Source organism: Oppia nitens, unplaced genomic scaffold (assembly GCF_028296485.1).
Source record: "Oppia nitens isolate AA-2021 unplaced genomic scaffold, nextdenovo-longstitch-racon4-pilon3 scaffold5_pilon_pilon_pilon, whole genome shotgun sequence".
In the NCBI taxonomy this organism is placed as follows: Eukaryota; Metazoa; Arthropoda; class Arachnida; order Sarcoptiformes; family Oppiidae; genus Oppia; species Oppia nitens.
Genome location: NW_026533243.1, coordinates 6,788,595 through 6,804,511, shown reverse-complemented (window position 1 = coordinate 6,804,511; position 15,917 = coordinate 6,788,595). Strand labels below are relative to the sequence as shown.

Genomic DNA, 15,917 nt, shown 5'->3' with positions numbered 1-15,917 from the left:
TCTTAGCCTTCGCTCTTAACGTTTAGTTTACACTAATAATGTGTCAAAAATTAACTGATTGATTGGAATCAGTGCACAAAAATTATATATCTATATTGTAAATAATTTAACTAAATTTTTATACTAAAAATATACATAAACTTAACACTATTGATGAGGCATTTAATGTCATGAGGGGAACTCATATCGCTGTTGTATTTATTAAAATTAATATAAATAATGAAAACACAGCAACAATTTGGTTCATATTTTGAATTATGATTTAACATATTATTCTTAACAAAAATCTTTATCATTGAATTGTTATTGATATTAAATGTATTTTTAGATACAGTTTTGTTTAATTTAATATTGTTTGTATATTTGCAATCAATCAATTAATTTGACACAAATTTATGATAAACCAAATGCTACTTCAATGTTGGAGATCATTATATTGTTGACAGAAAAAAACAAAAATTTATTATTATTTCATATGAGAATCCAAAAGTGTTAAATTTCTTTAGTATAATGTTTTATACAAAAAAAAAATCATTGATATTTTGTTTATATAATTATTTTTAGCCACATAATTGCCTCCAAATAAAATATATGCACTTTCTATATATTGAATATATATTAACACATTTTTATAGACAGTAAAGACAGTTTAACACATAAGTGCTCACAAAAATAGATTTAAATTATATTAAATATAAATTAATGTATATATTGTATTGTTAACTATACTATGATGTTGAAGTTGATGTTAATATACAACAATTATCAAAATGGATTGCAAGTGATTTACTCATATAAAACAAAACTCGTATTCAATAGATATCTAATTAATAATACACTATCTGTTGTATAATTATTGCATTTGATGAGACTCTATATAATTATTATATCAAGCAATTGTATAAATACAGTACAATTACAATGTAGTTCTATAAAAGAAAATTAAATAAAAATGAAAAATAATAATAATTCAACAAATCTTATTAAATAAACATTAAATTATATATACACTAATAAGTAAAGTACAGTATAAGCATAATTATAGACATTGCAATAATTTACTATATATTCTAGTTATTGTTAGATATATTATTCTATAACTATAACATTGTTAAAGCACTGATAAATTTGGATTCATTAGAATATAATTAAAATAGATTTAATTATTTTGTATAACATAGTATTGACATATTTTTATTTAAAAAGCCAACATTGCAATATAATATGTATAATAAAATGTTTATAATAACAGTATAGTATAGTTATAAACTACAATTGTTTGAGTGATAACATTTGTTATTTCTATAGATTCTATAGTATAGTATAAATTCTATTATATAGAATATTTAATATATGATAGTATATAGAATATACTAAAGTATTAATATTATACTACTGTATAGATATTCAATACAAATGTATTATTAGTTTCAATTAACTAATACCCCGATATGCATATGCCATCTATTATATCACATTAATAATAATTTAGATAAATATTATAAACAATTAATTTATAATATTTTATAAATGAAATAAAAACACTTTAAATGACTTTGTTATAAAACATTAGTTATTTATTATAAAATATCATTTTTTATAAATTGTATATAATTAATCTCACAGTTTATTTTTTATTACATAATTTATAATTAATTGTAATAAATTTAAACAATTTAAAAATTTGATTAAAATATCTCATAATTACAATAGTTAAATATATATATAAATTTTATAAATTTTTTATGATAATGATTGCACATTTTATATACGTATATATATTTATAATTGTATATTTATTATATAAATCTAATAAAATTATTATTAAACAAACAATAGTATTGTGTCTAAAATATTAATAATTTTATTAATAAAAATAAGTGGAAATGAGGTATGAGTTGTTTTGTTGACAGTTAGTGTTGAAAAAGTTATTAGTTTTTCATATCAAATAGTAGTCAATTAGTAGTAATTTTTTAAGCAATTGTATAATTGAAGGGAATGTTAGTTATTGAATGGTTGGCACAAAATCACTATCAGAATGAAGTTCTCGGAAGAATCAAAGGCACAGCAAATCTGATCACTGGATTCCGTCCCTTACTGTAGGGCCGCGAGTAATGCCTGACATTCCCGATCGGCTTCTTATCCAATGCTGTCCTCTGTTTTTCATACAGTTATATAAATATCGTTTCAATTGCTAATTCATATCTCAAATATTAACGGAAAGACACTTAACTTAAACACTACTATTAATGCATTACATATTTATACAAAAAAAAATCTTTTCATTTGTAGTATAAGTGTTAGTATTATATTATATAATATAAGCTAATGTCAATAAAACAGTCAATTTGTTATAACTTTTTTGGTATGAGACTAAACAAAATTATTAACTAAATTAATTAGGCATTCAATTAACTGAAAACTTGGGTTTAAATATAAAAGTAAAACATGAAATGTTACTAAATTTAGACAAATATACAGTTAAAACAAATAAATAAAATACAATTTCTAACAAAAATATATTAAAATAATTTTTTTTTCATTATAGACTTTCAACAAAACAATAGTAACAATAAAAAAATATCAGATAAATCAGCAAAATCTTTAATTCTATCAAATGCTATCTTCTTCTATAACTATACACAAATTTCAACAAATCAATGATTTTACATTTTTTTCAGTAAATTTCAAAATCAATGAAAAAGATTTTCTTATTTTTTTTAACAAAAGAAATGCATAAAAATATTGAAAATATAAATTTAGACAGAAATTGAACGATAGTTTTCAATTCATTCAATGCATGTGTCAGTCAAAGTAAGTTATTGAAAGATGTAGTGAAAGAAAAAAAAATAAAAAGAGAGAAAAAGTAGTAAACATTTAAAGCTGTTAAGTGAAGGAACGGGACTAGAGAGCAATGGTCTATAATAGCATTAATATCACAGATTATTCAATTTGCATTGACATCAATAACGGAACGGGACGTGAGCAGCACCACCATAACATGTACCGGAATATGGCACTGAGTGGCCTTACCGCTCAATAGGTACTTACGGCTATCAGCGAAATGCCGGCCATATTCTCAGTACAGCTTTCGGTTTGATTGTTAGATTTCTTATCAAAATGTCTGCTAAGTCTTCGAGAGACTGTATTCAATACATCGTTAGTACCGGTGCTGTCACCCTAAAGGGTCAGTAAATGCAAGAAATTAATAAAATTAGTTATAAAGCTAATGTTGGTTACATTGGTTAAAATAAGTGATGCCTACAGCAACCCACGGATGTTCCAACACTTCAGTTGCGGTCAAACGTCTGATAGGCTCGACTTCAAGCATCCGTGTTATCAAATGCTTAGCTGAGTCTGAGATGGGTTCCCAATAGGGTTCTGTAAACTCAAAACTGCCCGAAAGTATTTGATCAAACAGTAAGTCCTGATCGTTGTCTTCATTAGCAAACGGAGGAAAACCACAAAGAAGTATATAAGCTATGACTCCAGCGGCCCATATGTCCACTTGTTTGCCATAACCAGTTTCGGCAAGTATTTCTGGCGCCACATAAGTAGGTGTTCCGCAAACAGAGTACAATAATAGATTATCTTCCATTTCGACGGCTAAACCAAAATCTCCTAATTTTAATGATTTGACACAATTTTTCTCATAAATGAGCAAATTTTCAGGTTTTACATCCCTGTGTACGATATTCATTGAATGTAAGTATTGTAGAGCACCGGCTAAATCATGAATCATATGACTGGCGTCTACTTCTGTGTATTTATTAGCTAAAGTGATGGCATCAAACAGATCCCCGCCCTTTGAGATATAAAAAATATTAGTTTTAAATAATTAATAGTTTTGTGACAATTATAATGGTATTAGAGTTATTATATGTTGTGAAACATATCATTAATTATAATTATATTACGCTTTGGTTTGTTTCTAATGTAAATCATATTTTTAAATAGAGTGCAAACTTAATGAATGTCGAGATTTATAAATTAGATTTTTTTATTGTTCATTAATTCAAAGTTATTATTAAATTACTAAAAGTTTGAGTGTAAATAATTGGTGGCACCGGTATGTGCGTCAATGGATATCATACCTTAACTAACTCCATGACTAGATAGAGTTCATTAGCGTAATCAAAGTCTTCAATGAGTTGAATGATGTTCTGGTGTTTGACTTTTCGCAAAATCGCGACTTCAGAAGCAATGAGTGCCTCCTTTCCCTTACATTTGGATTTATTGATTATTTTGAGTGCAAAGTGAGCTCCAGTGGTCTTATGCGAGCACTGGTGCACAACAGCAAAGTTGCCGTCGCCTATGATTTGTCCGATTTCATAGAGTTGTGTCACTTGTTTAGGAAAGAGAATCGATATGGAATAGCCGTTTCCATTGGTATTACCATTGTATAGATAATTGCCGTTAAGAGCTATATTTCGACTGTTTTTTTCTTTAACTTTTGAGCCTATTTTTGGTGAGTTTTGATTGTTAGTAGTGTTGACTCCTTTGCCATTACTTATGGAACCGTAAATGACTGATAGCGGCGAACCAGAAGTTGTCTTCTTTGAAGAACTTCTATTACATAAATTTCTAGTCAATGACGATGTCTTGAAACTGTTTAGTAGTTTGTTCTCTATTGTTATGAATCACAATCAATGGTTCAAATGGTAACAATAAATGAGAAAAATCAGTTTAAATTTACAACAAATAAATTATGTGTTATATCAACACTACTATAAACTGCATTTTTACAACAAATATCTATTAAACACAACCAACTATTATATGTAAAGGCGGGCAGAAAAGCATATATGAAACCAATATTACTAACACATCACTAACATAGCTGAGGGATGAGGAAAGGAAAGGGAGTAATAGACAAAAATAAAGGGAATGACTCATAATCGATACGTTACGGCTATGGGTTCGCTATAACTATTGGGTTCTTTCTGTCTACAAGTTTGCCAAACTAGTCGTCACATCAAAAACAAGTTGTCATGACTTTGGACTCAATTGAATGAATCAATGCATACATACCTTCGGGATCGAGATCTAAGTCTTCGTGAGAATACTTTTCAGAACCAAATGCAATAAAGATTTCGTCGTCAGTGAAAAAGTCAGACAAACATAAGACCTGAAAAGTCAATCACCAAAAATTAAGTAAAAATTAATCTACTGTTGAAATAATCATTTTTTAAAAAAGTTTATTATTAATGAGCGAATGATTGCTTTTTATATAAGTATTTTCCAAAAATATTTCAATACATTTGTGTTTTCAGTGTTCAGTCAACAATAAACTCATATTAGTTTCAATAAGGAGTAAAAATAAAATCAAATTATAAAATACATCAAATGATGTGATGCATAATAAATTAGATGATAGCTTACGTAAATACCTTACTAAGTAAAGGCTGAGCTCTCGGGGGTTAAAGGTCTGCATTAGTGATACTTTATATAATATTCACCCCTAATGTTAGGTAGAGTAGAGGGAAAAGTAAGAGTTAGTGATGAGAGAAACGTAAGTATTAGTGATGTGAAGAAAACAGTGAAACAAATAGAGAAAACAAAAAATAAAGAAAAGAGCGGTGAAAGAGATATTGAAAGAAATATTGACGAATAAAGACAAGACCTCCTCCTTGGAGATCAATATTAATCGGTTTATGTGTAAATGTTTTTAGAGGACAGACAAAAACAATTAATGTAAAGAATAGCTGATAAAAAACTAAGTGTGCCATACATTGGTTACAAATAAATAGTTAAATGTACACAATGTTTAGGGAAACAGTATCGTCTAAATAGTGACTCACGTGTGTTGGGGAGTATGTAATACATGGGTTATGTCTAGTAATGGATAAATTGTATTGAATTGAGTTAAAAGCAAATACAATGAAAGCCATGATTGAGTGCCGTTTTGTTGTTGTTGTTGCTGTAGTAGTAGTTCCCCATATGATACCTCCTTTATTGTATTGATTGTGTTGTGTAATGATAGCTCATTTAGCTTTACATACCTGATTGCCTGATAGGGTGTATATTTTCCTAAGAGCTCCGGAGTCCAGTTTAATCGTATTTGATATATCGTTGAGCACTTTATCATAAGTCTGTGCTGTCTTTTTGTTGAGTAATAATCTAAACATTTTCCGTGGTTTCACTCCATTCTTCATTATTGTCACTATTTTAGGTCTTATAAAATCTGGCGGCGCTTTCGGTGTCGGAGATGCTGTTGATGAAGAAGAGCTAACCGATGATGTCTGCAATGATTGAGTTAGACATGAGTTAATATGTGATGAATTGAGTGGTAGTGTTGCCGATGGTGTTGTCAATTGATTATCGGTATTAATCTCATGGATAGACTTCTTCGTGTTATTAATAATGCTATGATTTTTAAGGCTCACTGAACTGTTGGCGCAAACGTTACTGATATTGCAAAACGATTCATAGTCTAAGCGAATATAATTATCTGCTGAAGAACACACATAACTCATCGATTGGTTCAACTGTTCCAATGATGACACTCTTTCTCCACCATCTATGGTAAAGATGTAACGAACACCAGACGGTAAACCAATCTATATGTCAAACAAAATATATTATATTTAATAAAATAAAAGACAAAAATAAGTCAATCATTGTTCATAATAAACAAAACTTTATTAAATAACGAAAAATTATATTAACACTTGACTTAATAACAATTTTTAGAACTTAGTATTAATAAATTATATTAAACATATGATAAAAATTTTAAATATGAGTGATTTATTAACATAATGCAATTTTAATCTTTAAATTAATATTATATATTATGATAATTTAAAATTATGCTTCAAATGCGTTTATCAAATAATGTTCAAAAAAATATACTTATGTTTATCACTGAAATTATTATGAAGTAAATAAATAGATATTTGAGATAAAAAACAATTAAATACTTGAAAGTTAAGTGCGATAACCCTTTCCGTGTTATACAAGAATTTGCTTCAAGTCATGTATTGATGCAAACAATATAATACATAAAACAGTTGCCTTTACTGGGAATCAGAGATATCTTAATAAACGGGAAAAACAATGACAACATTCCCATTACTATAACTACTAATATAATAGTATTGTCATTTGGGAGCACATATTGAGACAGGACTCCTCTTTCTGTCGTAAATTATTCAAATATTATGTATTAACTAATAGTCCAGTAATTTAGCATAACTTTAAAATCTTCAAAATGAATGCAATTAATTATAAACTCTTATCTCTGTTGTAATTTGTTTTACATTAAATACATTACTTTATTTGCTTAATATATTTTGGAAAAATCTCTTAAGAGTAAAAACATCTCTCTCGTGATTAAAGCCATCAAATACTTAAAAATCATTTTAAAAAACAATATGACTGTAATGCATCTTTTTTGTATAATATATATATATATATATATATATATATATCTAATGAGACTTTTTAAAATGCTAACTTTGTGTGAGAAATATATATTTATATAATATATACTTTTATGTATTATAATCCAATGTGTTTGTTATTTTGTGACACATTTAGTATGTATAAAAATAACAATAAAAACATCAATAAACGGTAATTCAAGTAATAAAATTATTGCAAGAATAAAAACATATTTTATGATATAAAACACAACATATAATAAATTTTTTCATTACTAATAAAACAAACAACTGTTAACAAAAAATTGAGTTCACATCTACTAACGTTATAATAATAAAATTATTATAATTATAAGATTATATATTTGTGGGCAAATCAGTCGCAGTCTTTTATGCTATAGTTAATGTAAAAATAAATGTATGCAAAGCTTATATTTAATATAAAGTTAATGTAAAAACAATTTTTTGACGCTAAAAACAAGTTTAAATATTAGATATTTTGATATTATAGTAAATATATAAAATACAAACAATATCTAAAATATGTTGTTATATGAGGCTAAACATATGTATCTAAATTTTTATTTGATAAATAAACGTTGAATGCCTTCAAACAAAAACAGGTATTGACTTACAAAATATTTAGTGTTCATATTTATATCTATTTTTGGTCATAAAAACAATGAAATGTTGGATTTGATAGACATCGCATATTTAAATAAGTTATTATATTCAAAGTCTATATTTATATTAAATACTTTCTTTTATAATTTATGATATAAAAGATTGCCATTATATCTCTGATATAAATAATAACTAAATTTAGTTAATAATTTATTATTAATTATAACAATTTTATAGAAAAATGATTACCAATAATACGTGACCAACAGTTCACTACAGTATTTGATCAATTAGTTACTGTATGTTAAAAATTATTTCAAAATATATAAATGTATTAAAAGTTAGTTTTATATTACAATCCATTGACTTTTATTATCGAAATGAATATTAATAAATTATATACAAATTGTAATCAACTTATACAATGTGAATGAGTTTTTGATATACTATTCAAAGCCATATCTGTGTCGATTAAAGTGGTTTTTTAAGGAAACAAATCAATACATGATATGAATGACAATCAGTAGATTTGTGAACATAAAGATCTACACTCAATATGTTTTCAATAGTCAAGTATAAAAATTGATAAAAATGTTCGCAAACTTATAAATTATTGAATAAAAACTTAAGAGTTTTTATTTATAGCAATCAGGGCTCTGGTATTGTATGATCTCAAGAGTCTCTCTCTCTCTCTCTCTCTCTCATTGGGCATAAACCTCGAAAATTTCAACGTTTTTGTTATGAGAGTACATTAAAATGTCACTGATTTATTACCACTAAATATGCATTCATTTAAACCGTTTGTTTGTTTGATTTTGTTTGCACTCTTGTCTGATAATAATTTTAATTTTTTCAAAATCCAAAAATCTTTAACACAGAAAATTTCAAGTTTGAAAGTATATGTATTTTGGGCGCAAACATGTGTGCAAAATAAGTCACGATTTGTTTATATATAATATAAAATTTTCTTACAAATAGAAAATCATAAAAAAAAGTAATAAAACAATTAATTTGAATTTTTATTCATTTCAAAGATAGCAAAGCTTTAATTCAATGAACGATTGAAAATTATAATTTCAAGTTTAATAGTTACCTGAAAATGAGCCAAATTTAGTGTAAAATCTTTTTAAAATATGAGGTCAACGTTAGGGATGGAGTGTTTGATACAAAAAATAGATAACACAGAAAAAAGAGGAGAAAACTTATATTTTCTATTTTATAATAACAAAATAAATTTCAGTTCAATTGTATTTCAAATAAAATTCATAATATCAAACGTGCAATTGAATTATAAGTATAACATTGAAGATAACAAATTTTGACAAAATGTCTTAATATAATTAGAGGCAAATGTATTGCATCAAAAAGATAAGTTTTTTTTCAGGAAATGCACTTATATTGACTCAATATTATTGAGTATATATGCTATTTTTGATAACAAATTATTAAAATACAAAAAAAACATTTCACAGGTTTATAGACTACAATTTTTTCAACTTGTTTGGCATACAAAGGACAGGTAGTCAATGGCATGTTATCAGAGATATATTATATCATACAATATGTCTAACATAATGTACATACAATTTATAAGTAAATTAAGTGGTCGTTTCAAAAATAAAGATGTTATTCACAAAAGCATTAATGTTTCTATAATACTCTATTATTATACAGTACTGTAAGTTAGTTTTGAAGCATAGATATAATGTGAATATAATGTGAAATATGACATTTGATTGATATCGTGAATGAAAAATACAAGTATATTATCTTATGATAAGTATTCATATTATATAACAGTATTATACAGTATATATAGATATTGTATTATCTATTGTACAATATAGTGCATTGTGTTTTGTTTGCAATTTTTTTAATTGTTTAGTTTATAAATTAATTAATTAAACTAAATTAGATTATCAGTTGCTGGTAATGGTGTGGTGTTTGTTGTGTATATTTAATGGACATTAGGGCTGTCATGTGATGAAGTGGTAGTACATGTGAAACAACAAAACCTAAACATGTTTTTTGTTTGTTAACCCATTGCTGTAACTCAACGACCAGTTAATGAATGATCAGTTGGTGTAAGTGAACCTAACATTTATTGTTACCGACATTCAACTGAATTTAAATTTATTATTAATTGATGATTAAATAGACACTATTTGCAGATCATTTGAGACTATTTATGAAACAAAAATCACTCAAACATTGCAAAAGTTCATAAAAATATATAATAAAAACTATAATAAAAAACATACGTTTCCGTTGCTATACATTAACTCAATAGTCACCACTTTTATTGGTATTTTATTTTATTTCATTTGCAAACATTAATGAATATATTTAAGTGTGTGTGTGTGTGGAGTGCAATCACTTATTATATAATATATACGATAAATAAATAAATATATATATATATTAAAGTAATTTTGTTATTTCATTTAAATCATTAAAAATTAAAGGTGTGTCAAATATATCGATTTTAAATGATGTTTGAACTCATATATAGTACATCTCTGATGTAATAATTTTTAAAAATATGATAATTTGGATGACTTTTTTTAAATGACTGAACTAATGTCCAAACGGTAGGTGTGATTCGTGAGAAAACACTTCATTAACTATAAGACTCATTAGAGTCTAACGTTTGCTTCAAATACTTTTATATGGTTTCATGTTTTGTGTTCAGACCAGACATCTATTACTACAAACTTTACTGAACAGACATTCAGCAAAAATTATATAAATAATATAAATATCATAATCTTATTATTCTAATACAAATTTAATCAAAAATAATGGGAAAAATTGCAGACAATTGTCAAATATTTACTTTAAAAATTATATGTAAAAATTGGTAAAACAATATAATTTTCATATTAAATATTAACTACAATATATATGGAACAATGCAATTGAATTTTAACAAAACATAAGATTAATATAACTGTTTTTTGTGTACATTTTCACAACATAGAAATGGCTATTAGTTTAATGATGTGCTCCCACTCTCTACCCGTGCCATACATTTGGATCGATATAATGTATTTAATGTTATTTCTCTCGCGTTTTGTCTTTAAATCTCACTATACTTATGAAGATTTTCATACAGAGAGCCCCTAAAGCAGCAGTGAATCAAATGCTAAAAGCGTTTTGTAGACTTTGCTTTATTTTTGGTGTATCTCTTGGTGTCTTAAAGATCACAAAATATAATGTAATCGATTGCTAAACAAAACTGCAAAACAAGTTGTGAACGAAAAACATTTGAAATATCGTGCAAACAAAGACAATGTATTTATATATATATGATTATAAAGAAATGTCAAACAATTTTTGTCATTGTTTTCGGCGAGTAATAAATATTCCGCTTTTTATGTCAATTTTTGAACCAAAACTAAATCAATTTCTCACTCAATAAGTATTTGAAATGTAAAAAATTGAGAAAATGAGAAGAGATTTTTTTTAAAGAAAATTAGACAAAACGACAAAAAAACAATAAAAATTTGTTTCAACACAATAAAGGCATGCAATCATTGCTAAGATATATTTATTAATTCAAGTTTCAGTGCCTGATATTCAATGAAATAATAGTTTTTCAAATGCGATATTACTGTATTTGTTGTGTAGTTTTTTTTATTCAAATCAGATAATAGTTTTTTAGGAGATAAAGAAAAGAAAACGGAAAGACATTATATTAAAAGACATTACGATTTATACGATTATAAAAGAAACCAAAATTGTTGAAAAAATCATTCATTTTTATATCTCTCTATTCTTTTCGTTATACACTATAAAACAAAACTATTCAACACAACTATGGGTTTGTCCACAAAAAAATAAGTTACAAAACTAAAAATATAAAAATACAAACTTATATACACACGAGTATATAAATAACAGAAATACATTGACTTTCACTCAATTTGAGAAAAAATTCTTCTATCGGGACTACAAAATAATACAATAATACAAAACAAATACAAAAAATATAAAAAAGTTTGAGTTAATAAAGAGTAAAACAAATGTGAAAATCAATAGTTATAAATAACAAAATATTTTAAGTAAAACTAAGAAACAATATAAAAATCAAAGTTACAATCTATTGAGACATTGACATAACAATACAACTATCAAATAGTGCAATACAGTTAGTTATTTTTATTTAATAAAAAATAAAAATATGTTAACAAATAACAAATGGTTTTTATAGTAAAGACAATTAACAGAGGAGACGGTGGTATCATATTTTTTATACAGTATATTATAAACTGTAATATAATGAATATCTAAATATAAACAGAAGTTATTTTAAACAGTCAATGGTATGTGTATTAAATAAAATGCATTTATTATATTTAGAAGTAATTATAGGCGAAATATTTATATAATACCAGTGCTCACTATCTATAAGTCCATGTAAAGGGAAAAAATAAAGTATTAAAGAATGCAATTATTATTATATATATAAATAAAATATAAAACAGTGTTTCGATAACTAAACACAGTTTTGAATGAGTAATGAAGCAAATAATTGGCATTTCGTGAAATCAATTATTTAAGCATTTTTATAAAGAATATACTATAAATATATACATATATTATATTATATATATATGATATTTAATATAATAAAGTATGAATATTTAATTTTTCTAAGACTTAAAACTACTAATATGTGAACATTAGATGAGAGACACTACCAAAATAGGACATACAGTACAGCACATACACATCATATTATACTAAACACTACACACAGACAAGTGTAGGATTACTTCACTGCCACCGATAAATATATATATTAATTATCATTTTTGCTAATATTCTGGTCTTTTGTTAATAATTAAGTGGTATTTAATAATATTTTATGAGCTAAAAATTTAAATAATAAATAAAAGGTTAAATTCATTAAAAATTCAATAGAAAAATAACATTCAAATACTTAATTTTTAATTCAAACATTTCCAATGTTTTATTTTAATCTTTGAAACGTTTTTTTTGTGTCTCATTTGCCTTGAAATGAGTGTAAGTGTAATCAACTGTTTTTATCATTAATACTAATAAAAACTTCAGTCTATAGTATAGTACTGTACATTATTATATGGTATAATAATTTATACCAAAAACTCAATAGTATTATTATAAACTAATTAAATTCAAATTAAAGCATTGAAATGAAAATAATATTTCAAAAATAATTAACTTTTCCTTATATGACATCATTTTAAAAATATTTTTAAAATTTATTTTGCAATAAAAATAATTTAATTAAATCAATAGATTAATTAAATTTACAAAAAAAACATTTTATCTAAAAAATTAAATTGAAATGACAAGTGTTAAGGAAATAAATATATAGCTTTGAAAACATCAAACAAAATGATGAAAATATTTGCTACAAAACAACAAACAAACAAAAAATGTAAGAAAAAAACACTTTTAGACACACTTTTGATTGAAGAGAAATTTGTGTCAGAAATATGATAACAAACAACTCATCAATAAATTTGTAAGAAATCAATGACAGAATGTCTTACTTGATGTCGAAAGAGTCGATTCAGGTCTTGAATGAGAGCATCGAAAGTACGGATTGTCTTATCATTGAAGACATAGATATAGCCTTTGAAAAACTTATCTCCGTTTATGAAGAACTTTACTCTTTTGGCCCGACTTTCGGACGACAATCGCTGGAGACTAACTCTATGGTGATTAATGGCCGCCGACGGACACCGATTGGCACTCATAGTGATGGTCTTGTTGTGGTCGTTGGCCACCGTCGGCGGCGTACAAGACATGCAATTGTTTTCGATGTTATTATTATTATTGTTGTTGTGATTGACACTAGACTTGTCGTCAATCATCACCTGCTGATCGTCTTTAGCCATTTCTTAGACCAAATCAAGTGATAATAACTTATATTTCAAGACAATTGTATGAATATTATGTCAAATGATTTGTTGACAATAAACTGTTATATTGTTATAATTAATAGACAATTAGTGTCACTAAACATAACGTCAAACCATATGAAACACATTTAAAGGTATTTTCCCTTTAAATCCAATCAAATTCAATGACTTAAAGCTAGCGTTCATTCAATTCAATGACTGACTGAACGCAACACTAGTCTAACAAACACTGAATTCAATGCGGGATTCACTACAACAACACAACAACACAACCCATAGTTTGTTATTAAAGGCACAAACACTCTATGATTCATACACTTACTAATCGATGGACATTAATAACGTCAAACAGTTGTCTCATATCAAAGCATTAGTAACACTGTTGGGGGACTCAAGACTTATTAGACGTTATAAGTTGTAATCTATCAAAAGTTTTAGCCAATCACAAGCCATCAATGAAACAGTATGTATATAAATTAATTAATGTATATGACATTACATTACAGTATTACAAACTTATTTTACCATGATACAATGTTTCAATGTTTCAATGTTTCAATGACATCAACTATAAGATATAAATAAAAACAATTACTTTCTTTTAGTTAGTTTTATCAAATCAAATATCACTACTTAATAGATCTTTGCAATTATATTATTATAATTATTATTACAGTATTATCTTATTATTATTTGTCACTTATTATAATACATTGTAGAGTATATCAAACTTGTTTGCATTAGTGTAGAAGAAAATTTCTGTATATATTTATCACTAATAATAATTTATTTGTTAATTTTAATCATTAAATAAAATAACATTAAAAAGTTATTTTGTTTTTCTTATAAAATATTTTTTAAAAAATAAGATTTTATTATTTCCTTTGCAATGACTTGGGTTTACAACTATATAAAACAATAACAACAAAAGTCTGACACAAATTTATAGTTTTGTCTATTAGTTTTAAAGTCATTTTAACTTTTTTATTGCTTGGTTTACTTTTGTTGACCCCTTACTTATATTACACAGTATACCTGTACAGGTATACTGTATATATTTGGCACATTATATCTTTAATTGAAAAAATAAGATAAATATTAAGCAAATTGTAAATCTAAATTGTTTTAAAATTTAATTTTAAAAATTACTTTTGTTTTTCTTTATTATAAAAGTTAATTAAAATTACTATTTTAAGCCAAAATTAATGGATTAAATTTTTACTGTTCAAGTTCTTATACTGTTTTTAAAAATATAATATTTTTTTATATGAAATAATATTTAAAAGTAGTAATCGTTTTCATTAAATAGAGAAATTTAGTCAAACTATTTAATTTATAATTAATGATAAAAAATAAAATTTTATGAAAGTTATCAAAAGTCGTTAAGTTTTTTTTGTTTAAATAAAATTATAAATTTTTTGGTGTAATTTATTAAAATATCAATTATTTATAAATAAACCAAATTTTACTTAACAAGTGTATAAAAATAGATTTTATATATCAGAATCAGAAACCTTTGGGCTAATAATACTATTTTATCAAAAAATATGAATTGAAATTATATATAAATAATTGGTTTTATTTTATTGGGTACTCAAAATGTTTTGAAATATCGGGTAGTTAATGATGAGATACCCCAATGAGACAAACTTATCAATTATTCATATGATAATTAACAACAACATAATTTTGGGGTTAAACTTAGAAAATAGTGAATACTTGCGCTAATTTTTATTAATTATATATTCACTGTTCTTGTGATTAGATTTTGATTTTTAACATATTTTTGTATATGTGTTGTATTTGAATGAATATGACTAATAATGAGGGCATACAAACAACACAAGAATGTTAACCTCAAACAGATATACTATTTTATCGTAGATTATATACGGTGTCTGTAATATATTTTTATAAAATATATATATAGATACAGTATAAGTTATATATATATATATATATATTGCAAATCAGATCTCAAAGTATCATATTTATG

The 15,917-nt window shown here is 25.2% G+C and overlaps 1 protein-coding gene across 3 annotated transcripts; it reads right to left on the bottom strand.

Moving 5' to 3' along the window:
* Positions 1-1,838: 1,838 nt before the first annotated feature.
* LOC128961754 (serine/threonine-protein kinase DCLK1-like) lies at positions 1,839-14,197 on the bottom strand. 3 transcript variants are annotated; one of them, XM_054308015.1, is made up of 7 exons: positions 13,550-14,197; positions 6,003-6,560; positions 5,032-5,128; positions 4,095-4,627; positions 3,266-3,805; positions 3,052-3,180; positions 1,839-2,156 (listed from the first exon to the last, which is right to left on the bottom strand). In XM_054308015.1, the coding sequence occupies exons 1-7, from the start codon at positions 13,895-13,897 to the stop codon at positions 2,034-2,036; spliced, it is 2,328 nt and encodes a 775-aa protein (XP_054163990.1). In that variant the 5' UTR covers positions 13,898-14,197; the 3' UTR covers positions 1,839-2,033. The 3 variants fall into 3 exon arrangements, with proteins under 3 accessions (XP_054163990.1, XP_054163992.1, XP_054163991.1); XM_054308017.1 differs by lacking the exon at positions 13,550-14,197 and adding an exon at positions 9,103-9,153; XM_054308016.1 differs by lacking the exon at positions 1,839-2,156 and having other exon boundaries at positions 3,123-3,180; positions 3,241-3,805.
* Positions 14,198-15,917: the final 1,720 nt, after the last annotated feature.